This window comes from Triticum urartu, chromosome 3 (assembly GCF_003073215.2).
Source record: "Triticum urartu cultivar G1812 chromosome 3, Tu2.1, whole genome shotgun sequence".
Classification (NCBI taxonomy): Eukaryota; Viridiplantae; Streptophyta; class Magnoliopsida; order Poales; family Poaceae; genus Triticum; species Triticum urartu.
In genome coordinates, this window is record NC_053024.1 from 507,005,818 (window position 1) to 507,030,395 (window position 24,578).

Sequence of the window (24,578 nt, forward strand, 5' to 3'; positions counted from 1 at the left end):
ATCTCAAGGATCAACTTGTGTGTCTTGGGGTGTCCCCTGCCCCCGTATATAAAGGATGAAGGGGGGGAGGCTGGCCGGCCAAGGAGGGAGGCGCAGGAGGAGTCCTACTCCTACCGGGAGTAGGACTCCCCCCCTCAATCCTATTCCTAATAGGATTCCTTAAAGGGGAGAGGGAGAGAGAGGTGGCCGGCCCCTCTCCTAGTCCTAATAGGACTAGGGAGAGGGGGGAGGCGCAGCCCTATGTGGGCTGCCTTCTCACCTTTCCACTAAGGCCCATGTTAGCCCATTTGGCTCCCGGGGGGTTCCGGTAACCCTCCCGGTAATCCGGTAAAATCCCGATTTCACCCGGAACACTTCCGATGTCCAAACATAGGCTTCCAATATATCAATCTTTACGTCTCGACCATTTCGAGACTCCTCGTCATGTCCGTGATCACATCCGGGACTCTGAACAACCTTCGGTACATCAAAATGCATAAACTCATAATAACTGTCATCGTAACGTTAAGCGTGCGGACCCTACGGTTCGAGAACAATGTAGACATGACCGAGACACATCTCCGGTCAATAACCAATAGCGGGACCTGGATGCCCATATTGGCTCCCACATATTCTACGAAGATCTTTATCGGTCAGACCGCATAACAACATACGTTGTTCCCTTTGTCATCGGTATGTTACTTGCCCGAGGTTCGATCGTCGGTATCCAATACCTAGTTCAATCTCGTTACCAGCAAGTCTCTTTACTCGTTCCGTAATACATCATCCTGCAACTAACTCATTAGTTGCAATGCTTGCAAGGCTTTAAGTGATGTGCATTACCGAGAGGGCCCAGAGATACCTCTCCGACAATCGGAGTGACAAATCCTAATCCCGAAATACGCCAACCCAACATCTACCTTTGGAGCCACCTGTAGTACTCCTTTATAATCACCCAATTACGTTGTGACGTTTGGTAGTACCCAAAGTGTTCCTCCGGCAAACGGGAGTTACATAATCTCATAGTCATAGGAACATGTATAATTCATGGATAAAGCAATAGCAACATACTAAACGATCGGGTGCTAAGCTAATATAATAGGTCATGTCAATCAGATCATTCAACTAATGATGTGACCTCGTTAATCAAATAACAACTCTTTGTTCATGGTTAGGAAACATAACCATCTTTGATTAACGAGCTAGTCTAGTAGAGGCATACTAGTGACACTCTGTTTGTCTATGTATTCACACATGTATTATGTTTCCGGTTAATACAATTCTAGCATGAATAATAAACACTTATCATGATTTAAGGAAATAAATAATAACTTTATTATTGCCTCTAGGGCATATTTCCTTCATAACCGACCGGCCATGGTGAATAATTTGAACTTCCATAAGGCTAGTCTCGCTAGGATTTTGTCCAGAAGCGGCTGCAATTCCACCTTTCTGAGCTTGCGGAGGGATAACGGCAGCCCAAGGAAGCGGCATGGCAAGCCCGCGCGGTTCGCACCCAGCGGCTCAATAACATGATCCACCGCGAAGAGCTCCGGCCTGATAGGGATGGCAGTACTCTTGGCAAAATTAACCTCGAGACCCGTGGCCTGCCCAAACGCGCGCAAGATCAGACGCGTTGCATGCAGCTCCTGGCGTACCGGGTTGACGAAGAGCGCGACGTCGTCCGCGTAGAGAGAGGCGCGCAGACTGGGAATCCGTCCCCCAAGCCGCGAGAGTAGGCCATCCTGTACTGCCAAGTCGAGCAACTTCTGCAATGGCTCCATGGCAAGGATGAACAGGAACGGAGAGGCCGGATCCCCTTGCCGCAACCCGCGATGGTGGCGGATCGTTTGCCCTGGTATTCCGCCGACAAGCACCCGGGAAGAACTGGAGGATAGTATCATGGAGATCCAGTTGCACCAGCGGCGCCCGAATACTCGAGCCCTCATCATGTCCAGCAGGTAGGGCCAAGAAACCGTGTCGAAGGCCTTAGCAATATCCAGCTTAAGGAGGATGGAGGCGCGTTTTGTTCGATGGAAGTGCCTCGCCATTCCTTGGACGAACAGGAAGTTGTCCTGAATGCACCGCCCCTTAATGAACGCACTTTGTGCCGGGGAGATGAGCGCGTCAATCCTCTTGGCCAACCTCATCGCGAGCACTTTCATGAAAAGCTTTGCCACGCTGTGAAGGAGGCTGATTGGCCTGAAATCCGACATGGAAGCGGCCCCGTCCCTCTTGGCCAGCAACACGATGTGTGCCCCGTTTAGCAGGTGAAGCCCGGCGCGGTTCAGACCGTGGAGCTGCTGGAAGGCGAGCAGCAGGTCGTCCAGGATGATATCCATCGCCGCCTTGTAAAACGAGCCCGAGAAGCCGTCCGGACCGGGGGCACGGTCCGCAGGCAGGTCGGCGATGGCCGCTTTGATCTCGTCACGGGTGAATGGCGCTTCCAACTCGGAGAGATCGACCGTAGGCAGCCCTAGCGCCTCCCAGTTGAAAACCGAGCCAACAGTGCCCGGGTTACCGATTAGGCCATCGAAGAAGGATTTGGCGATCTGCGCTTTGTGCCCGTGCTCCGTTGCCAAGCCGACATCTGAGGAGAGAGAAGCAATGAAGTTTTTGCGCCTCCTAGCATTGGCCTTGATGTGAAAGAACTTGGTGTTCGCATCTCCAGCCCTCACTGTATTGACCCTGGCACGCTGGCGAGCTTTGATTCTCTCAATGACCGTAAGACCAAGAATCCGCGATTTAAGATCTTTGCGAAGCGCGACCTCATCTGGCTCCAACTGGCGATCTTCTTGCGCGGTGTCGAGCAACAGCACCGTGTCTTGTGCCATTAGCAACTGCAGCTTGGTATTGCCAATGTGATGTTTTTGCCAAATTCTCAAGGCCTTGGCCTGACGAGGGCGCTGCCCCGGCCTCCCGACGCATTCCAGGCAGCAGCGTCAACATCCTTGAACCCCGAGATGTGCGGCCAAAAAGCTTCGAAGCGGAACCGGCCACGCTTTGGCAACGAGGATTCGCACGACAGAAGAAGCGGGCAATGATCAGACATGGCCGTGGCCAGCGGCTGCAGAGAGGCAGCGCCAAACTGCAGGTCCCAGTCCGCGGTGCAGAAAGCCCTGTCAAGGCGCACAAGGGTGGGGTTGTCCTGCTCATTTGACCATGTGAAGCGGCGCCCCCCTCCCAACTTAATCTCCTTGAGGTCACTGTTGTTAAGCGCTGCCCGGAAGCTTGCCATCAACCGCAGATTGAGGTTGGCGTTGCTTTTATCCCGCGCCTCATAGATCAGGTTGAAATCACTGATAATGAGCCATGGCCCTGAGACAAGGCCGCGGATGCGGGCAAGATCAGCGAGGAAGAGAGGCTTGACTTGATCATCTGACGGCCCATACACTGTAGTCAAGGTCCATGAGGCATCCCCAGACAGAGGCCGGATCAGGGCGGTGATTGCGAAAGCCGGGACATCGAGTGATGTAGCTTGGAAGCGCGAAGCATCCCAAGCAAGCAGAGCACCCCCCCCTTGTACCGATCACCGGCAGCACAATCGAACCATCAAGACCTGGGCCGGTGATTTCCTGAAGCAAAGCAGGGGACATTTCCTCCCTTTTAGTCTCCTGAACGCAGAGGAAGGAGCATCTAGTTTGCTCCACGAGTGATCGCACCCCCCAGCGTCGCGCACGGTCGTTGAGACCACGCGCATTCCAGCTTAAAAGCGAGAGACTACTCATGGGGAACACAACAGGGGCCCTTTTTCATTCGCATGCTCAAACGAGGAGCAGAGCAGCCAACAGGAACAAACAGATACGGCCGGTGAGACAACACGGGCGCCTGGCGAGGTCGCAACATCCTACAGACTGGCCTACGGCGCGGTCCGAAGACGGCGCGGTAGCCACCACAACACATGGACTGAAACTGAAACTGAACTAACATAAGAAACTACAGGGCCCCAGATAGACGCTACTGTGGATCAAGTGGCTTCTCCAGCCAGCTCCAGCAGATCTTCCTCCGGCAAGTTGATGGCCGCCGCAGACCGCACCCCGGCAGCCTTGGCCAGGCGCGCGGTGAGGTTGCCAAGCGGGGCCTTGAAGCGATCGGTGTAGCGCTGACGGATCTTGGGGTTGAATTCAGCAGCATCGTTGATGAACTCAAGCTTCTTGGCGAGCCTAGCTTCAGCCTTCTGCTGTTGCGTGAGGCCGGCCATCGCCTTGCCAGCAGTCTTGGCGCTTGAGCGCCTTGGGGCGGTTGGCATCTGGATCATCATCGGCGCAGCCTCCTTCTCTGGTGGCACGACTGCAGGCGCCAGGCAAGGCGGCGCCCCCATGATGGAAGGGGGGAGCAGACCGAAAACCTTGTTGAGGAAGGTGGTAGCAGCGTCCACCTCCAGGCCCTGGAGCTGGACTGCAAGCTGGTCAGCGGACAAGAGCCGTTTCGCCCTGTGGACCACAGGGCCCACAGGCCAGGTGAGCTCCTAAACGGGCTCCAGGCAGAGGGGCTCAGAAGGCGCCGGGACAAGGTAGCCCAGAGAGGGCCACGGCTTGAGCCGCAGCTCCCCTGCCAGGCCGGCAGCGTCGTGGACCACCGGCCCCAGCTCGGCCTCCCCGGCAGCCTGGCCTAGCTCGATCTCCGAGAGCTCCGCCCATGACGAGGCGGCAAGTGGATGGGTCTGGTGCCCGAGCTGCCAGGCGGCAGTAGCGTCGCCCAGCTGCATGGCCTGCCCGCCCGGCAGCCAGGACGAAATGGCGTCGAGCTCTAGGAGCTGCGGGTCAGAACGCGTGAGCTCGCTCCAGAGCAGGTCCACCTCCTCGCGGAAAGGCGCCATCTCGAGCTCGGCAGGGAAGGCAACAGGGATGCCAGGGAGGGCACCGTCAGGGGCGGTGGCAGGCAAGGCCAGCGCGCCCTGGAGCACCTGCAGCAGCCCGGCTTGGGGCAGCGCGCCACTTGGGGGCAGGCAGCCGCGCGGGGAACCAAGCGCGCTGTCACCACCCAGCTTGGAAGCTGCCAAGCGCGGGGACCGGCTCTGGTCACGGGAGTGGGAGCGGCTGCGACTGACCGCGTCAGTGAGCGGGCTCAGGCTGCGGCAGCGCCCCGACAGCGCATCCTCGATGGACGCGTCGTGGCGACGACCGTGACGGCCCCGTCCGCCGTCGCGATGACGACGTTGGCCGCCTGGCGCGACGTCAGCGGAGCGGCAGCCCAGCATGCCGCCCGACCAGGCAGAGCGCGAGCGCGTGCGGCGGTGGCGGCCGCGCCTGCCAGCACCGTCTTCATCTTCATCGTCCCGGGGCCTGGGCCTGGGCTGCACAGCGGCCGCCGGTGCCGAGCGGCGAGTGCCCGTGCCAGCCTTGCCGTCTTCCATGCCCTTGGCCCAGCGGAACTGATCGTCGAGGGGCCAGTCTTGGGGAGCGCCATGGGGGCGGTCTTCGAGCGGCGAGAAGTCCCGGGTGCGGTCCAGATGAATCAGCACCGGGAACTGCGGCCCCCGGAGCCCCTCCTCTTCCCTTGGGCAGCCCTCTGGCAGAGCCGGCCTGCCGCGCCCGTCAACCGGGCGGTCGATGATGGAGTAGCCGTTCGTCGTCGGAATGTCGTCAGGTGACCACGCCCAGACGCACGCGAAAACGCAGGAGGTGTTGGAGAGGGACGTGGACTGACACTCGAGACGCTCGACCCAGCAGGAGCGGCCGATGGCATCCTGCACGGCATCCCTGGTCCAGGCCTGAACCGGGATCCCCTCCACAGCCAGCCGGCAGTAGAAGCGCCACGCGCGCTGGTGCCCGCGCGCGCCTGGCGACCAAGGCGCGGGAGTGAGCGCCACCCCACGGCTGGACGCCACACCGGCGTCGATGGCAACGTCTCGGTGACGGGCGTGGGCAAAGCGCACCAGGAAGTCCTCGGGGAAATGCTTGGAGACGTGCATTTTCTCCCACGGGATGTTGAGGTCGCGCTCCAGGGCCTTGGCGATGAGCTGGGGGTTGATGTCGCGCCGCGGCTCGGACATGGTCACCAGAACCGCCGAGGCGCGAAGGTGGCGAGCGGCCTCCTCCATGGCAGGGGTGCAGATGGAGAAGGTGGTGCCAGCGCCAGGCCGCTGCGAGCCCTCGCCAGGGCGATACGCCATGGCAGCAGGGGGTGGGGGCCCTGGGGGTGGCGGTGGAAGGGAGCGGTGGGTGGCCGCCGACGCGGGCTGACGGCGAGGGGATGGTGGCAGAGGCGGCAGGCAGCGAGGCAGAGGCGGCGGTGGTGGGGTGGCGAGAGGCGCGGTGACCTTGCTAGGGCGGCCAAAGGAGCAGAGCTTGGAGCGGGCGCGGTGGCCAAAACACCAGCAGTCCGCGCACCTCACTGGGTCACGACAATCAATGGCACGGTGGCGAGGGGCGAGGCAGCGAAGGCAGCAGCCCCGGAACCTCCTTAAGAAGGCCGCACGCCGCTGATGTGCCAAGCGCAGGGCCTCGGGGGAGCCGCGGCGGCCATAACCACGGCCGCCCGGAGATGGTACGGGCGGCGCACGCCGACGTCGCCTCGAAACCACCTGCTGCCATTTGGGGGAAGAGTGGACCGAGTCGTCCCCAAAACCCGGCTGGCGGGGCGAGGCGCAAGGGGAGGCGGAGGGGGTGGAGCGCAGAGACCGCGAGTTAATGGCGAGAGCTGAGGGCGCGCAGACGATGGATTTAAGGCGGCCGCTATAGGCCGGCACAGAGGCCAGGCGGCCGGGAGGGGTGCAGGTGGTAGCCCGTAGGGGCGGAGGGGAGGCCGGCGCAGGCAATGAATGCGGCGCAACCGGCACAGACCTGAGCGAGGCCTGCCGGCTCGATTCACCTACTTCAAAGCGGCGCATGGCCCGCGAGGAACCGAAGGAACTAGCAGATCCGGCGGATCCCTCGAGCCGAGCCGTGGCGGCCGCGGTGAGCAGACCCCGGATGTGGGCTGCCGCCGTGTCGACCGAGCCAGGCAGGCACCAGCGATGGCGAGGGTTGGAGGGCGAGAGGGTGGTCGGCGAGCCCGGAGTGGACGTCGCCGTGTTGGTGGTCGCCAGCCCCGGAGCGGGGGAAGGCGAGAGCATGTTCGAGAGGTTTCCTCCGCGCGTGGCAATATTTACTCATTAGCAGCCACCAGTAGTGCAGCGTCATTATGCTTGATTCTGAAACCCACATTTCCCTGCAAGTACCAAAGAAGCAATGGGGAGACTACTGTACTTGCCTTTAAGACTCTTCCTAGATCTAAATTGCTAAACTCTTTGAGGACTTTTTTGATTCATTTTTTTTGAAGCACGGGCAGGAACTTTGCCATTCTATACAAATTTAATTAAGGAAACAAGCACAACGGGCACAGTACCTAGCTAAAACTAGGCAAAGATCACCGTTAATACACTGAGTCATGACAACACAAGCAAGTCCAAACTCAACATATGTTGTTGCAAACCCTACCAGTTGATGCCGTTCGCAATGCCATCCTCGTCACACTTGCTTCACCAACTTTGACTCCCAGCAAGTAGTTGACGCCTCCAACAAGATAACAACATATGAGGTTGTCACCATTGTCGGCTCCGGCCAACGAACTAAACCCTAGCATTGACATCCGAGGTTGTCACCTTTTGTCGACGCCAGCCTAAAACCTTGAGTGGCACAGATTTGCCTCGAGCAACACCCTATCGCAGACCAAGCACTTGTTGCCCAACCGCATTGTGAAGCCTCAGTAACTCTCACCCTTAGACTGGCTGCGCAGAGCCGCTTAAAGGAGATAAATGGGCCGAAAAGCTTCTTTGGTGCACGGCGTCTAGTGGTATGTATATCCTCACTATTCGGTTTCGTGTGGATCATCATCTAGCATTTATGGAACAATGTATAGAAGCGTTGTGTTTGTTATTCACCAGGCTGTATTGGCCCCGTAATCCAACAGGTTTGGTCCTGGATTCCTCCTGCATGCGCAACTTATGTCCCACGAGCAAGCACCATAGTATCCCGCATTTTAGAACATGTTGCATCTTGTACCAACTTCAGGCACGGGTCAGGGCACAGAAAAGTTTGCCAACTCGCTCGGCTGGATTATTTGTCTGGTTGTGGTTGAGCAAAATAATTCTTCTGCACATATAAGTTGACCATGTAGAAGTTTTTTCATAGATGTTTATGCAACCATTAGTTGGTATTCACTTGCGGCACTTTAGCTAATCACATGGGACTAATCACAGACGGCGTGCAGTGTTATATGAGCAACACAGCTACATGCATGCAGTTTTAACCAGGTTTACACAAGTAATTTTTTGTTTATGAAACTTAATTATTTCCATTACTAACCATCAGACGTACTAATTGCCCCGACACTCGTCCGGTACGTAGCACTGTAACCATCTGTTTTGATCAGACCAGATGGCCCTTCTCGACTTACCCCCGGCTATTTAGGATTGATCTCACGCTAAGTTGCTAACAGATACTCCTACATGATACTGACAGATAGAGCTATGAGATCAATCCTAAACTGCCCAAGACGTTTACAACAGCACACGCAACCCTGCACAGTTTATACAACATCGTTGTACAATTTTTAACGGTGGAAACACTGGACTTATCCCACACAAAGCACCACATTCGGCGAATTTCAAATTAACAGTTCGATTAATCAATCGCCAGGTTAGAGTTCTCCCACAGACCCCTAGTTGTCATGGCCAACAACACTGGTCATGCACACAGAGATGTACGACAACTCGGGCAGGTCCTTCATTTAAAGACACTAAATACCGGGGTCAAAACTTATGCGAGGCCAAAATTCATGTAGGTCATGACAAATACAAAATGCCCGGGCCAAAATTAGGGACGAGCCGTTCATGTACTATGTGTGGCCAAAATTCATTAAATATGTGTAGATCTCATGCACTGTTCACCTGAAATGAGCGGGGCCAAGCATGCATGAGGATGCATCCATTGACGCATGCACATGTTGTGTAGTACGAGCTCAGTGCATAGAAACTTGGACCTGTGCCGAGTTTGGCATCGGATCCCAACACGATGGCACAAATAGGAGCGGCAATATGGCTGCACTTTATTGCGATCCCAGACCGTACCTTGTGTATATAGCGCTACAATTGGGAACTGGTATATCACTCATATTACACGCTGGCACTCATTGTGTCAGGCCCAGTTCATATCATTCCCCTGTTCCAGCGTGCCGGAAGTCATTGTAGCCGTAGATCTGTCATCGTGTGGCTCTGAATCGAAGATAACGGTTCAATCAAGCGGGCAGCTCTCCTCCGTCGATCTGCGATCCAAGGGCAGGTGATGCTTAAGACACAGCTGTAGCTGCTCCGACAAGAGCATGTGCTCTGTTCCGGCTTTCTTTTGTTTTCCCTTCTTGTAATGGCTATAAAGCCAACTACCATGTGCGTGTGAGGGCATGACTTTGTGATTTGGGTGTAAACCCTAGCCGCCTGTGGCGTGCTGTACCAACTTTCCCCAATTTCAACAAGAACCCTAGCTAATCGCTCTCTGAATTCTCGGCTAAATTTCCTTGAGTGTGAGTTAAATTGCTTAGATTAGAGCTCTGATCCTGACAATTGGTATCAGAGGCCAGTCTTTCCTCGGAGGCGTGTTGGATTTGAGCAGTGTTGGGGTTGGTTGTGGCCGTAAAATCCCTCTTCACGCTTGAATCGGGCGGCGGAGTAAATTGGAGGCGGCCGGAGTGGCAGAATTCGGATACAGTCGGAATTGCAGTCTGGTTGCCGGGGAGAATTTCTCTGGTAGTAAAACCCCAGCTCCTGCGATCTGACCGTGTATCAGCGGAGGCGGGCGCAGGCGGCGGCGTAGGCGGCGGCGAAGAGAATTCCCTCCCTCCCTACCACTGAGGCGACGTGCTGAAGCTGTCAAGATGACGGGTTAGGTTGATTCGGTCATGACGGCTGAATTACAGCTTGAGTCACTGGAGTTGGACATCAAGACGCTGCAGCGTGACAGAGAAGAAGATCGCAAAGAGTTTCAGCAATTCCAAGCGACAGTGAACAGAAACTTCGCCACAATGCAGATTTTTTTTGACAAGATCCAAGACAATTTCAGGCGTTTGCTGTTGGATCCCAAGCCAGTTGCGGGAGAAGAAAGAGAGGAAGGTCAGGGAAGTGTCCAAATCAAGGACAATAACAACCAGTCTCCTCAAATAGCTCCTGGACGACCCAAGCAACTCCAAGCTCCAACTCCTCCATCAGTAACAATGCCTCCTGTGCCAGTGGGAAATGCAACTCTGCGAGATCAAACTGGAAAAGAACTCAACTTGGATGGGACTCTGAAAGCCCCTTACAGACACCCAAATTTTGGTCAGGGTAAGGAAACATCACCAAACAATGTAGTCCAACTGGAAGAAAGGCAAGAGGAGGAAGTTATGGATCAGCAGTACAAAAGAGGCCCCAATTTCCCTGTTGAAGCAAGAAGAAATGTGCTAACAGTAAAGCCAGCTAAGTTAAACATCTCTGAATTTGAGGGTCAGGACCCAGAGTCTTGGATTCAGAATTTGGAGCAGTACTTTGCTGCAGCCAGAACTCCTATTGAGCACAGAACTGAATTGGCAGTTTCTTACCTTAAAGGGCCTGCTGTGCAATGGTGGAGAGGAACAGGATTTGCTCCTAGCAATGTTCCTTGGCACAAGTTTTGCTCTTACATCTCTGACAGATTTTCTGTGGATTCTGTCTGTGACATTGTCAGCTCCTTCCATGCAGCTCAACAAACTACTACAGTTACTGCATATGTGGAGCAGTTTGAGCAGCTAATGAACATAATGAGAAGAGAAAACCCTGGAATCCCTGATGATTATTATGTTTCTAGCTTTGTGGCAGGACTTAACCCATATATTAAAAGTCATGTGGAGTGCTTCAGGCCTAAGGATATGCAATCTGCAATGTGGTATGCTAGGAGGATGGAGAAATCACAGGTACCAACTACTGTAGTGCAAACTAAACCTTATGTCCCTCAACCTAGAAGGCAAGTAATTTTTGATCAGCCCAAAGCCCCTGTAACTACTGTCACACCAAACAGAAACACTATTATTCAGCAGGCAAAGCAAAACCAAGTGTGTTATAAGTGCAGAGAGCCATGGGTGCCTGGTCATAGGCAGGTCTGTAAAATGAGCCAGAGAGCTCAGATCCAAGCACTGCAAGCTGAGGAAGTTGAAAATCCTGAGACAATCTATGTTACAGATTTTGATGACCCTGATTTGGAAACACTGGAACAACCATCAGGTGAAGCAGTATTGAAAGTGTCAATGCATGCTGCTATGGGAATAGGAGCAACCAAAAATACTTTTATATTGTCTGTAAAGATGGGCAATACAGTGGCCACAGCACTGGTGGACAGTGGTAGTACTTCGACCTTCATTTCTCCTAAGATGGCAAGTAAATTACCTGTCAGTACAAGCCCTACACCCAAGATAAAGGTAGTGGTTGCTAGTGGGGGAGTGCTCTGGACTGAATTTCAAGCAAAGGACTACCCTTATGAAATTCAAGGCCATCTGTTTACTGACAGCTTCAGAGTATTAAAACTGAAAGGATATGACATGATTTTGGGAGTTGATTGGCTCAGAAAATATAGTCCAATACAAATGGACTTTGTTAAAATGGAAATGAAAATTTCTGACAGTTGTGGGCAGTTTATTACATTTGTGGATGAGACTGTTCCCTTGGCCCCTGTAGCTGAAGCTAAGGACAACATTGAAAAATTGTTAGAACAAGCTGTTTGTGGGTTTTTCTTGTTCACGACCTCTGGTACTGAATTTGCAGTTGCTAGTACATAAATTCCTAATGAATTGCAACCACTGTTGGACCAGTATCAAAAGTTGTTTCAAGAGCCAACTGAATTGCCTCCTAGCAGGCCTTGTGATCACAGAATTCCATTAGTGGAAGGAGCCAAAGTGGTTAACCAAAGGCCTTATAGAATTCCTCACCATCAGAAAGAAATTTTGGAGAAAATCATTAAAGAGCTACTGAAAAATGGGATAATCAAACCTAGCACAAGCCCATTTTCCTCTCCTGTGCTACTGGTCAAGAAAAAAGATGGGTCTTGGAGGTTATGCACTGATTACAGAAAATTGAATGCTATAACTATCAAGAACAAATATCCCATTCCTGTAATTGAGGACCTTCTGGATCAACTAAAAGGAGCTAAGATCTTTTCCAAAATTGACCTCAGAAATGGATATCACCAAATCAGAATGGCAGAGGAGGATATTCCAAAAACTGCATTTACTACTCACATGGGACTGTTTGAGTTTTTAGTTATGTCCTTTGGACTAACTAATGGCCCTCCCTCCTTCCAGGCATTAATGAACTTACTGTTTGGCCATCTCAAATTTGTAGTGGTCTTCTTTGATGATATCTTGGTGTTCAGCTTTTCCTTGAAAGAACACAAGGACCATTTAAAGCAGGTGTTGATATATTGCAAGCAAACAAGTTATATGCAAAAATGGAAAAATGCTCCTTTGGTCAGCAAGAGATTGAGTATTTGGGTCATGTGATTAACTCTGAGGGAGTTTCTACTGACCCATCTAAAATACAGTCCATTAGAGATTAGCCAACTCCCACTACTGTAACTGAACTGAGAAGTTTTTTGGGGCTAAGTGGATATTATAGAAGGTTCATCCAGGGATATGGAGTAATATGTAGACCACTATTTGACTGCTTAAAGAAGGAGGGTTTTTCCTGGAAAGAAGAGCAACAAGAAGCATTTGTAACTCTGAAAAACAAGCTTACCAATTAGCACTGCCTGATTTCTCCAAACCTTTCACTTTGGAAACTGATGCTTGTGGGTATGGATTGGGAGCTGTGTTGATGCAAGAGGGAAAGCCTATTTCTTACTTCAGCAAGAGCATTGGCCCCAAGGCAGCTGCAATGAGCACTTATGACAAGGAAGCCTTGGCCATAATTGAAGCTGTTAAGAAATGGAAGCATTATTTCTTAGCAACATCCTTAGTAATCAGAATTGATCAGGAAAGTCTGAAATATATTCAGGAACAGAAGATTACTGAAGGAATTCAACATAAACTGTTACTGAAGTTGCTAGGATATAATTTCACAATTGAGTACAAGAAAGGCAAGGAGAACAAGGTGGCTGATGCATTATCTAGAGTAAAACATGTGATTCATGCTTTAACTGCAACTGCCACTTCTCCTACTTGGGTCAAACAGGTCACAACTAGCTACAATCAGGATAGTAAAATCAAGGAACTCATTGCTGAATGTGCTGTGGGCAAATCTGATACCTCTCCTTACTCCTTCAAAAATGGCATATTGAGATTTCACAATAAGATTGTAGTGGGATCTGCTTCTAACCTGAGACAGGAAATTCTCCAAACATTCCATAATTTAGAGTTAGGAGGCCATTCTGGTGAGAGGGCTACATACCAGAGAGTGAAATTAATTTTTCACTGGCAGGGTTTAAAACAAGATGTAGTGCAATTTGTCAAGCAATGTCCTGTTTGTCAGTTAAACAAAGCTGAGCACACTCCTTACCCTGGATTATTGGAACCACTTCCTGTGCCTGATTTTGCTTGGGCACATGTGAGCATGGATTTTGTGGAGGGGCTGCCTAAGTCTGAACACAAGAACTTGATTTTGGTAGTGGTTGACAGATTTACCAAGTACTCTCACTTCATTGCTATGAGACATCCTATTACAGTGCAGTCTGTTGCAAGAGCATTTGCTGATGATGTGTTCAGGTTGCATGGGATGCCCTTGGTGATTGTCACTGACAGAGACAGAACTTTTACTAGTCATTTATGGCAGCAACTGTTCAAGTCCTTGAAGATCAAGTTGCATTTGAGCACCAGCTACCACCCTCAGACCGATGGCCAAACTGAAAGGGTTAACCAGTGTTTGGAGAATTACTTGAGGTGTATGTGTTTCCAACAACCAAGGAAGTGGCATGGGTGGTTGTCACTAGCTGAGTGGTGGTACAACACTTTCTTCCACACATCACTAAAAATGACACCCTTTCAAGCTCTGTATGGTTTTCCTCCCCCTATGATTGCTGAATCTGCCTTACCTGATGCAATTTGTGAGGACAATGAAGATCTCTTGCATACAGAGAAGTGGCACTGGAAGTGATCAAGCATAATCTGCTAAAAGCCCAATCTAGAATGAAGTTTTTTTGCAGATAAGAAGAGGACAGAGAGAGAATTTGTAGTGGGGGACATGGTCTATTTGAAGTTGCAACCCTATAGACATACTTCTCTCAGCCTGCATAGGCACATGAAGCTGCACTCTAAATTTTATGGCCCCTTCAGGATAATGGAAAGAATTGGAAATCATGCATATAAATTGTTGCTGCCAGAGGGTTGTCAGTTGCATGACACATTTCATGTCAGACTAAAGAAGCACATTGGTCCAGCAGTCATTCCTTCCCCTATGCTACCATTAGTTGGTCCTGATGGAATTATCAAAGTGGAACCTGAAGATGTGCTGGAAAGAACTCTGGTCCCAAGGAAGCAAGGAAGCATCAGTATTCCTGTGGTCAGGTGGTTAGTCAAATGGACCAACATGCCCGTGGAGGAAGCTACTTGGGAAGATTCTGCATTTATCCAGAAAGTTTTTCCTTCTTTTAGAGCTTGAGGACAAGCTCCGTCTCAATTGGGGGGTATTGTCAGGCCCAGTTCATATCATTCCCCTGTTCCAGCGTGCCGGAAGTCACTGTAGCCGTAGATCTGTCATCGTGTGGCTCTGAATCGAAGATAACGGTTCGATCAAGCGGGCAGCTCTCCTCCGTCGATCTGCGATCCAAGGGCGGGCGATGTTTAAGACATAGCTGTAGCTGCTCCGACAAGAGCATGTGCTCTGTTCCGGCTTTCTTTTGTTTTCCCTTCTTGTAATGGCTATAAAGCCAACTACCATGTGCGTGTGAGGGCATGACTTTGTGATTTGGGTGTAAACCCTAGCCGCCTGTGGCGTGCTGTACCAACTTTCCCCAATTTCAACAAGAACCCTAGCTAATCGCTCTCTGAATTCTCGGCTAAATTTCCTTGAGTGTGAGTTAAATTGCTTAGATCAGAGCTCTGATCCTGACACATTGTATCCATCTCGAAGCATGCATGACACGGTCTAGATAAAGTGCGCCAATGCCGCCTTGCGTTGAAAGTGCGCTCCGATAAATGGGCCTTCTTCTGCTGTTTTTTTATTTATTATTTTCGTCATAGGAGAAGTGGAGAAGGCATTTAAAATAAGGTAAGTGGAGCATAGGAATATACTAGTAGAAACTTGTGGCACTATTTAGCCATTTAATTCAAGAGTGAATTCCTTTTTTACCTCCAAAATTCGCGTTTGTGTGAAATTTCTCAATTTAGGCAAGTGTGTGTGACACATTTTACCGCGTTTAGTATTCCCCTCAAATTTGATGCTGACCGTGCATGCCACACGTGTGGTTTTATTTTGCCTCTTGGTTTTTCTTGTTTACTCCGGTGTTTAGATGCTCCAACCGAACCCAGCCAGCCACGCCCAACTTGCACCTAGCTGCTCGAGCCGCACCCGCAGGCCCTCACATCCGTCGGGCGCAGGGGCGTCGGCTCCCCGGATCTCCGCCCGCTCCTCATCAGTTGGAAAAGGCGTGGCTAAGGTGCCTAGGTAGCATCTTCCTTTTCTTCTTCCGAATTGGTCTGGTAGCATCTTCTATCATTGAATTGCAAGACTGTATAGCACGTATTGAATTGCAAGACTGTATAGCACGTTACAGAAACGAAAAGCGGCGAGACGCAACGTGGGTTTGCCCTGCCCTCTTGGTGGTTTACAGCGGCGCACCCACCAATCGGTCCGTCGGCCACCCCCGTGCCCCATGCTGGTGCGCGGGTCGCCGCCGTCGCCGTTCCGCGTCTTGGCCACGCGACGCTGCCGCCGGCGATAGGGTGCGATCACCGAGGCGCTATTCCGTTTCGTAGCGGAGAGGGTGAGGAGCGGAGGCAATGGCTTGTTTGGCGCTTTCTTTCGCTCGCCGCCGCTCTTGACCCCACGGCGGAGCGCGACGCATCCTCCACCCGGCGCTGCCTCGACACGTCTAACCCGCGCCGTCATGGTCGCGTCAGCCGCCCCGAACAGTGGGCCCGATCCGCACGTGACCCCGTATCTTGCAGCCGCTTTCTCCTGCTCGCTTCCGCTTAACTAATCAACTTCCTTTCTGCTGAGCTGTGGGCCTCATTCCCAATTCTGTGACAACGTAAATGATTACTCGCCGAGTTGCAATTTACGACAGCACCCTTATTCTCTCTCTCCTATTGCATCTTTTCACACACATAATAACCTCGTAAAAGCTGTGAGATTACACCCCGCGCGCCCACAAAAGCCCGGAAAAGGCATGCACGAGCACCACCCCCTTATCCCGCTGGGGCGATCCTGGCCGTCCGGGCGCACCTTCGGGAAATCGCGTGCGTTCACGAGCAGGGGTACATCCGTAAAACGCTTCCAAAGGCGAGGGGATCTATTCGCCTGTAAAAAACGCCCGATTCGTGGCCCTCGTCCCACTCTCGCTCCCACGCTCGCGCAAGCGGAACGGGGGAGAGCAGGACAGAGCGGGAGGGAGGCAGAGGCTGCAGTGTCGCAGCCCCCGGTTCGGAAGCCGACCTGGCCGGGGGTCTGTTGAGGTTGTGCGATGGCGAAGGGGGCGGTCGTGGGGACGACGGCGGTGGTGTGCGCCGCGGCCGCGGCTGCGGCGGCGGTCGGGGTGGCGGTGGTGGTGTCGCGGAGGAGGAGGAGGACGCGGGACGCGGAGGCGGGCAGGCGGAAGAAGGTGGCCGACGTGATCGAGGAGCTGGAGCAGACGTTGGCGACGCCGACGCCGCTGCTGCGCGGCATCGCGGACGCCATGGTGGAGGAGATGGAGCGCGGGCTGCGCGCCGACCCCCACGCCCCGCTCAAGATGCTCATCAGCTACGTCGACAATCTGCCCACCGGGTAACACCATCCTCTGCTTCTTCGTTTTTGCTCTCATCGCTGAGTGGCACGGACGGCACGTCCGTTTTTGTGTCAGTCTTGGCTGGAAATTGCGTAGTGTGGAGGTGGTTTGGAGTTCTGTAGTCTTCAGGCGGTTTGGAGCATGACTTGAAAAAAGAAAAGAAAAAGGGAATTGTCGAAATAAGGTTCGATTTTTTTTAACAAACTTGTTATGATACATATTGGTTCTGGAAGAAGGATCCGTTTTTGTTTTTTCCTCACCGGGTTGTTTGTTCTATGTGCGCCTTCAGCAATTTGTGAATATCTTCCGACATGACGCTCAATTATCAGTTTTGATCATATAATATGCCTGCATGAAGAATTATGATATGGCTCAGAACACAAGGATTTAAATAAAAACGTCACATACTGTTCGGTTTCTAGTGTTTGGAGGATGAGTAGAGACATGTGTACCCACATGCCTTCTCTAGTTCTCTTAATGAATGGACCATTTGTATTTCCTACCTACTTGTCGGGCTTATTACTATCAAGGCTCAAACCATTAAGGTATGGGTTTTTCCTTCTTCCAAGGCAGGATCCAGGCAATGAGTGTTTGCGCGCGTGTTCTTTTTTTTAGTCGGCATGGAAAAAAAATTATATGTCTAATTTACTATTTTATACTACCGACATCTCAAATATTGTCCATAAAAATGATGTTGCCTTCTTAGAAAGAATTACTTTGATTGTGTTATACTTTTGTTTCTACAATATGTTTGAGACTGAAAAATCTAGAGCGGGAAGTATTTGATAACAATCGTCTATGAAAATCTCATGAACAACTTAGAGAACTAAATATGTGGAACTTAGATGTAACTAAAAGTCTCATAAATATGTGTCCAAAAGTGAAAGATCTTGAATTATCTCTTTCTGAAATCTTCTGCTTATCTTTCCTCTGCTTTAATGACTTGTCCTACTACTTCAGGGATGAGCATGGGCTGTTTTATGCACTGGATCTTGGTGGGACCAACTTTCGTGTTCTACGGGTTCAGCTTGGAGGAAAGGAGAAACGTGCTGTCCAACAATATGAAGAGGTTCCCATTCCACCTCATCTGATGGTTGGGACTTCCACCGTAAGTGCATTTGATTGCTCTGCCAAGTCCCTTGTATTAGATTTCTTATTTATTTTTACATGGTTTACTTACTTTCAAAAGCACGAATACAGGAACTGTTTGATTTCATTGCGGCTGAGCTGGAAAGATTTGTTGAGACTGAAGGAGACGATTTCCACTTGCCTGAGGGCAGACATAGGGAACTGGGTTTCACCTTTTCTTTCCCAGTACACCAAACTTCGATATCGTCAGGCACACTCGTTAAGTGGACAAAGGGATTTTGCATCAATGGCACGGTAAAATACTTGGCTGACAGAATGATAAACTAATAACTATTGCTGTTATCTTTGACAAGCAATGCTTGCTCAAAAGCAAAAATTCTCATCCAACACATGATTTTCGCTATGAAACTTCCCTGTTCATCTTAATATGACAATTAAACTTGTTAGATTTTGTTCCTCTGAATGGACTTATTAATTGGGCAGAAATTATCTTATAGCACTAGGGCTCTCCCTGACTTTTAACTATATATCTACCAAAATTGCTGTCACTGTTGTGCTGTTAGGTACTAAAATGTACTCCCTCCATTCCAAAATATAGTGCGCCCGCGCTTCCCGAGGTCCAACTTTGACCGTAAATTTAACCAACAAGACCAACTGTGGCGGAAGAAAAAATTATATAATTGAAAACTTCTTTCGAATACGAATTCACTGATATAATTTTTGCTCCCGCCGCAATCGGTCTTGGTAGTTAAATTTACGGTCAAAGTTGAAGCACGTAGATAGAGGAAGCACTACATTGTGGAATGGAGGGAGTAGTATTCATGTATCCGTGAAACCAGCATTGTATTCCATATGACTATAGTAGTTCTTATGTTTATCTGCATAACTGCACTTTTATAATCTGGCCTCATCGAATACACAGTAGAAACCATTCTGTTCTTTCCTTTTTATCTGATTAATTTGGGTATTTATATCCTCTTGGTGAACCTAGAGGTGGCTTTTAACCTTGTTTTTGTAATATAATTAGCCGAAATGCTCGCATAACTGCATAGCTACTACTAAAAAGACATACATAAATGATCGAAATAGAGTGGTTTCTGTATGCAATTGAATTCTTATCGGTTGTAACACTTCCCAACTATTTCTGATTAATCCGTATCGTTATAATCTCGACTCACTAAAGTGGTATTGATCTTTCTCTTTCTTATCTCATTATTGCAGCAAGTTCTACTCCCTCCGTTTCTAAATATAAGCCCTTTTAGAGATTTCGATATGGACTATATTCGGATTTATATAGACATATTTTAGAGTGTAGATTCACTCATTTTGCTTTGTATGTAGTCGGTATTGGAATTTCTAAAAGGGATTATATTTAGAAACGGAGGGAGTAGCATCTTAGGATGGACATGGAAGCTTCTTTTAACCTTGTTTTTAGTAAGATACTAGTAATAGATAATGGACGACTCCAGTGATGTTCTCTATGATTTGATTTCTGTGAGCTCAGGTTGGGGAAGATGTGGTGGCTGAATTGAGCAGTGCTATGGAGAGGCAGGGGCTTGATATGAAAGTTACAGCTTTGGTACGTAAGCTCATTTGTTCCTTCAGTTATGTAGCATCTTGAACATTTCAATGCCTGTCTTTTAGCCGTTTATGCATTCTGATGATGGCATTGATCTTTTAGGTTATCTATGTTGATGGAACACAAATGTTATCCACTTATTACTAGATAATTTCTACGTCATGAGATCTGACGACTTTTTTGCTCAGGTTAATGATACTGTAGGCACATTGGCTGGCGGGATATATGTTGATAATGATGTCGTCGCTGCTGTAATATTGGGCACTGGGACAAATGCAGCGTATGTTGAGCATGTAGATGCAATTCCAAAATGGAAGGGACCACTACCTAGATCAGGAAACATGGTTAGTGTCTGACTTCCTTTGTATGCTTGGAATACTGAAGGTCTTTTGCACCTTGTCCAGTCGTATAAATATCCACTGCAACTTTTGTGTTGTATGATATTCACATCAGTTGATAATTCAACAATTGGATTTTGATCTTTGGTATGCTGCAGGTCATCAACATGGAATGGGGAAACTTCAAGTCAGACAAGCTTCCCCGTTCTGACTATGATATTGCCTTGGATTTTGAAAGTTTGAACCCCGGCGAGCAGGTATGGTTTGTCTATTCTGGTTATTCCTGGCTATGTGTGGGTGTGTCATCTTGTCTAGCTCTTTGCCTCAGATGTATGAGAAAATGATTTCGGGCATGTATCTTGGAGAGGTTGTGCGAAGGATCTTGCTTAGGCTGGCTCATGATGCTTCCTTATTTGGTGATGTTGTTCCATCAAAATTGGAGAAACTCTTTGTACTGAGGTGCGCTTCCATGTCCCACCCATTGAATCTTTAGCTTTATTAATAGAAAATAATAATAATATAATTTAATATAATCTATATTGTGCGACACGCTTACTCTAAATTATGTTATTTATTATGGTTCTATCTGTATATTTTTGTACTCTTGGTTGTATTGTACATATGAAACTAATGAATCAATAGGTTAACAGTTCGGGATTTGGCAGTATTTGCTTGGTAGGTCTGGTCTCCATAGTTTGTGTGCACTGTTATTAATGAACATAAAATTTAGAGGCAACTGCTTGTGTTCATTGCTGGTGCTTCTTTCCAATCAATCACAGTTAATGAAGGAAGCTAATGTGCTTAACCTGTAGAAACTTTATTAAGCAAGTGGTAACTTTCAATTGTGGTATTGCAGGACGCCGGATATGTCAGCCATGCATCATGACACCTCACATGATCTCAAACACCTTGGTGCTAAGCTGAAGGATATCCTGGGGGTATGTATGAATATGATGATGCACGTACTCAAAAGAGGATATTGCTAAACCTGACCTTCAACAACCAATGACTACTTGTCACATGCTTGAATTTACATCTAGGTTGCCGATACTTCGCTGGAAGCAAGATACATAACCCTCCACGTCTGCGACAAGGTCGCGGAGAGAGGCGCGCGCCTGGCTGCCGCCGGCATATACGGCATCCTGAAGAAGCTGGGCAGGGACAGAGCGCCGAGTGACGGCAGTCCGAAGCAAAGGACCGTCGTCGCCATAGATGGCGGCCTCTACGAGCACTACAAGAAGTTCAGCTCCCGCGTCGAGGCGACGCTCGCGGAGCTGCTTGGGGAGGCGGCCGCCTCGTCGGTCGTCGTCAAGATGGCCAACGACGGCTCCGGCATCGGGGCCGCGCTTCTTGCGGCCTCACACTCCCAGTACAATGTCGTCGAGTAGTCCCAAGGAGAGGGAGTGAGCTCCTGGCGCGGCTTCTTGCTTTCGCCTGGATCACTTATTTTGCCATTTCTCTCCACTGATAGCTAGTCTTATGCCAATGAGTTCCGTTTGCAACCGCGAGAAGGCGGAAACGGAGTCGGAGGTTAGAATGACGCCGCTCCGTTCCTGCCAATTCTTTTTCCCTAAACCTGCAAGTTTCTGTTGCGATGCCATGTCGCGAACCAAACAGAGGAGACCTGCCTGCATCTGATCTTCTATAATTCAGAATAAGGAGGGTGGTATATATATGATCACATAATCGAAACATTTATGATTTCTTCTGTTTCGTGATCCACATACTATATATATGCAATAACATGTTCAGTTTTTCTAAACTGAAAATGGCTCCTCTACCATGAGCAGTTTTTTTTTCGAACACACCCACCATGAGCAGCTACCATGGAATGTGGGTAATGTAAATCAAAGAATCCTTTTTTTTAACCTGTTTTTTTCCTGGTGATTTTTTTTAACCTGGCTAATCAATCAAAAGAATGTGGAGCTAGGTTTGGACTTGCAACGCTCTCCTCTCCTTGATTCAGACAGTGCTGTCGAAGTCACTCGTGTACTCCCGGAGCGTCTGCAAGAGCGGAGTCACCTTGCCCTTCTTGTGCGTCTGCTCGGAGCACCTGAGCAGCTTCTGCAGCACGTACTTCATGGTCGGCCGCGACGACGGAGACGCGCTGGTGCACATCACGCCTAGCCTGAACACGAATTCGATCTCCTCCGAGAACCCCGCGTTTCTGATGCGACTATCTGTGGCTCCGTCGATGCTTCCTCCTGACTCGTGCCGGTGCCGCGCCCACTCCGCCAGGGACCCGTCCTCGCCGCCGTCGTGGGCCGCCCGCCCGGTGGTGAGCTCCAGGAGCACCACGCCGAAGCTGTACACGTCCACCTTCTCCGTCACACCCGTCGTGTTACCGCACTCTGCACGCCAGCATATGAAGGTGTGAAAATTTAGCTACTGACGAGTGACGACCAGGGATGGTTTGGTTCCTTACCTGGAGCTATGTAGCCAAACGACCTGGCAAAGGCGGACATGGTGTCGGGCGTGCCGGCCTGCATCAGCATCGTGGCCACCCCGAAGTCTGCGACCTTGGTTCGGAACTCGGAGTCCAGCAAGATGTTGCTGGTCTTGACGTTCCAGTGAACGATGGGCGGGGAGCACTCGTGGTGCATGTAGCAGAGCCCCTGCGCGGCGCCCACGGCGACTCTGATCCTCGTGGGCCAGTCCAAATAACCCTCGTCGGACGACGCGGAGTGCCCGGCGCCGTGGGGGAGAGCGCGCCTGTGGAGCCACCCGTCGAGGCTGCCGTTGTCCATGTAGTCGTACACGAGGAGCTTGTCGGCGGAGTCGGCGTGCGAGAGGCAGCACAGGAGCCTGACGATGTTCTTGTGCCGGATGCCGCCGAGGATGCCGACCTCCGACTCGAACTCGCGCTCCAGCCTCTCTTCCACCTTCCCGGCGCTCCGTATTCTTTTCACGGCAACGACGCTGTCCTTGCCGTTGTACGCGGGTAACGCGACGCGGTACACGCGTCCCGACCCGCCGCTGCCGACGAAATTCTCACGGGTAATCGCCCGGAGTATGTCTGCCTCCCCGAAGCCCAGATTGGTCTGGAAAGACGTCATCTTCCAGCCACCGTCCTGTGCCGCGCGCTTCCTTTTCCTGATGTCGTGGAGGAAGAAGACTAAGGCAACGATGAGCACAAGGAGCGCGCCGGCAGCGACCAGGAGGCCAGTGCGGAACGCCGGCGAGACGCCCCCGGAGGAGGAGGCGGCTTGTGTTCCCGCAGCACAGGAGGGCACGCCGGTGAGATAGCCTGGCCCCAAACCGGCATGGCAGAGGCCGGGGTTGTCGAGGAAGCTGCGGTCGTAAGTGGCGATGGCGAGTCCTGCCGGTACTTGGCCGTCGAGCTGGTTGGATGACAGGTTGAGCGAGCTGAGCTTTAGCTTGGCAAGCGGTGGCGGTATGTCGCCGGATAGCTTGTTTGACGACAGGTCAAGCGCGTTGAGCACCCGCATGGCGCCCAATTCAGCCGGTATCTCGCCGGCGAGCTGATTCTTGCTCAGGTCCAAGTGCGTCAGCAAGCGGAGCTTGGCTACGCTCCTCGGGATCTCGCCAGAGAGCTGGTTACCTGAAAAGTTCATCGTCTGCAGCAGCGGCACGCCGTTGCCGATGTCGGCGGGGAGCTCGCCGTGGAGGCAGGTAAGTGACAAATCGAGGTGCCGGAGCGAAGTGCACCGGTAGACGCTGGTCGGGAAGGCGCCGGTGATGTGGTTGTTGGAGAGGTTGAGGCTGGTGAGGCTGGAGAGGCCGCCGATGGCGTCCGGAACGGGCCGGCGACGCCGGCGTTGGCGAGGGAGAGGCTCGTGACCCGCCCGGAGGAAGCGTCGCAGGTCACGTAGGGCCAGGTGCAGTGGTCGCTGGATCTGTTCCATGCCGCCAGCACGGGCGGGTTGCCCCACACGCCCTTGATCCGGATGAGAAGCTGCCCCTCATGGGCGGCCGCGCGGTGCAGGAGGCAGCAGGGGAGGAGGAGGAGGAGGAGGAGCAGGAGGGATGGTACGGTTACCATGACTAGGTCGTTTCTGGGCTGGGCTTCTTCGTCCGTTGGCAGCGGCGGGGATGCGGGAAGAGGAATTTCTCAATTTATAAGGTTTATTATAGAGTTAAAAGCACTGGGTCCTAGAACTTGTTCTCAGTGTGATGGTTTGGTCCTACAACTTAAAAAATGACCCTACCCAGTCCCTGAACTTGCTCAAGATGTGCAAATCAAGTCTTGACGAATCCGAGCTTGCCATGTGGACTCGTGGGTGCGCACCCGGTCAGCGCGTCGCATTTTGCAAAGACCCCCCTGCCGTTGCTTGGAATCAACCCGCACTACCACCATTTCACCTGAATTAATTAAAGGAGACCACGGTCTGGCCCCCCCGATCCAGACAACCCGCAGCTCACTCCCCTCTCTGTTTTCTTGCTTTGCTCCTCTGCTCGACGCCGCAGCTCTTCGCCGCCGTCTAGCCCGCCGCAGCCGCCAAGCAAGCTAGCGGCCATGGTTTCATGGAGTGATTCCGGATCGAGCTCGCACGCGTCAAGTGGCGACGAAGTCACCAGTCGGGTGAGATCCTGTCCAGGTTCAAATGAGCATCTAGGGTTTCTGAAAAATGTGATTTCTTACCAGATTTTGTTTTAGGGTCCTCGCACCATTGAGAGCACCGATTGGGCAGGCCTTGCTGCAGATCTACCTAATAGGTGTGAGCACCAAGCAGT

The 24,578-nt window shown here is 51.1% G+C and overlaps 1 protein-coding gene and 1 pseudogene across 1 annotated transcript; one reads left to right on the forward strand and one right to left on the reverse strand.

The window, feature by feature from the left end:
• Positions 1-16,434: 16,434 nt before the first annotated feature.
• Positions 16,435-21,591, forward strand: LOC125544639 (hexokinase-6). The gene is made up of 9 exons (XM_048708383.1): positions 16,435-16,876; positions 17,838-17,985; positions 18,078-18,260; positions 19,471-19,545; positions 19,734-19,889; positions 20,042-20,140; positions 20,212-20,342; positions 20,740-20,821; positions 20,924-21,591. Exons 1-9 carry the CDS (start codon positions 16,575-16,577, stop codon positions 21,269-21,271), a joined length of 1,524 nt encoding a protein of 507 aa, XP_048564340.1. The 5' UTR covers positions 16,435-16,574; the 3' UTR covers positions 21,272-21,591.
• Positions 21,592-21,714: 123 nt separating this feature from the next.
• On the reverse strand, positions 21,715-24,002 carry LOC125544640 (annotated as a pseudogene).
• Positions 24,003-24,578: the final 576 nt, after the last annotated feature.

Excerpts from the sequence above, each read along its gene's own strand:
- LOC125544639 (XM_048708383.1), top strand. The coding sequence starts at position 16,575 with ATGGCGAAGGGGGCGGTCGTGGGGACGACGGCGGTGGTGTGCGCCGCG. Across the intron at positions 18,261-19,470 it reads GATTTTGCATCAATGGCACG|GTTGGGGAAGATGTGGTGGC; the intron begins GTAAAATACTTG and ends CTGTGAGCTCAG. Across the intron at positions 20,343-20,739 it reads GAGAAACTCTTTGTACTGAG|GACGCCGGATATGTCAGCCA; the intron begins GTGCGCTTCCAT and ends GTGGTATTGCAG.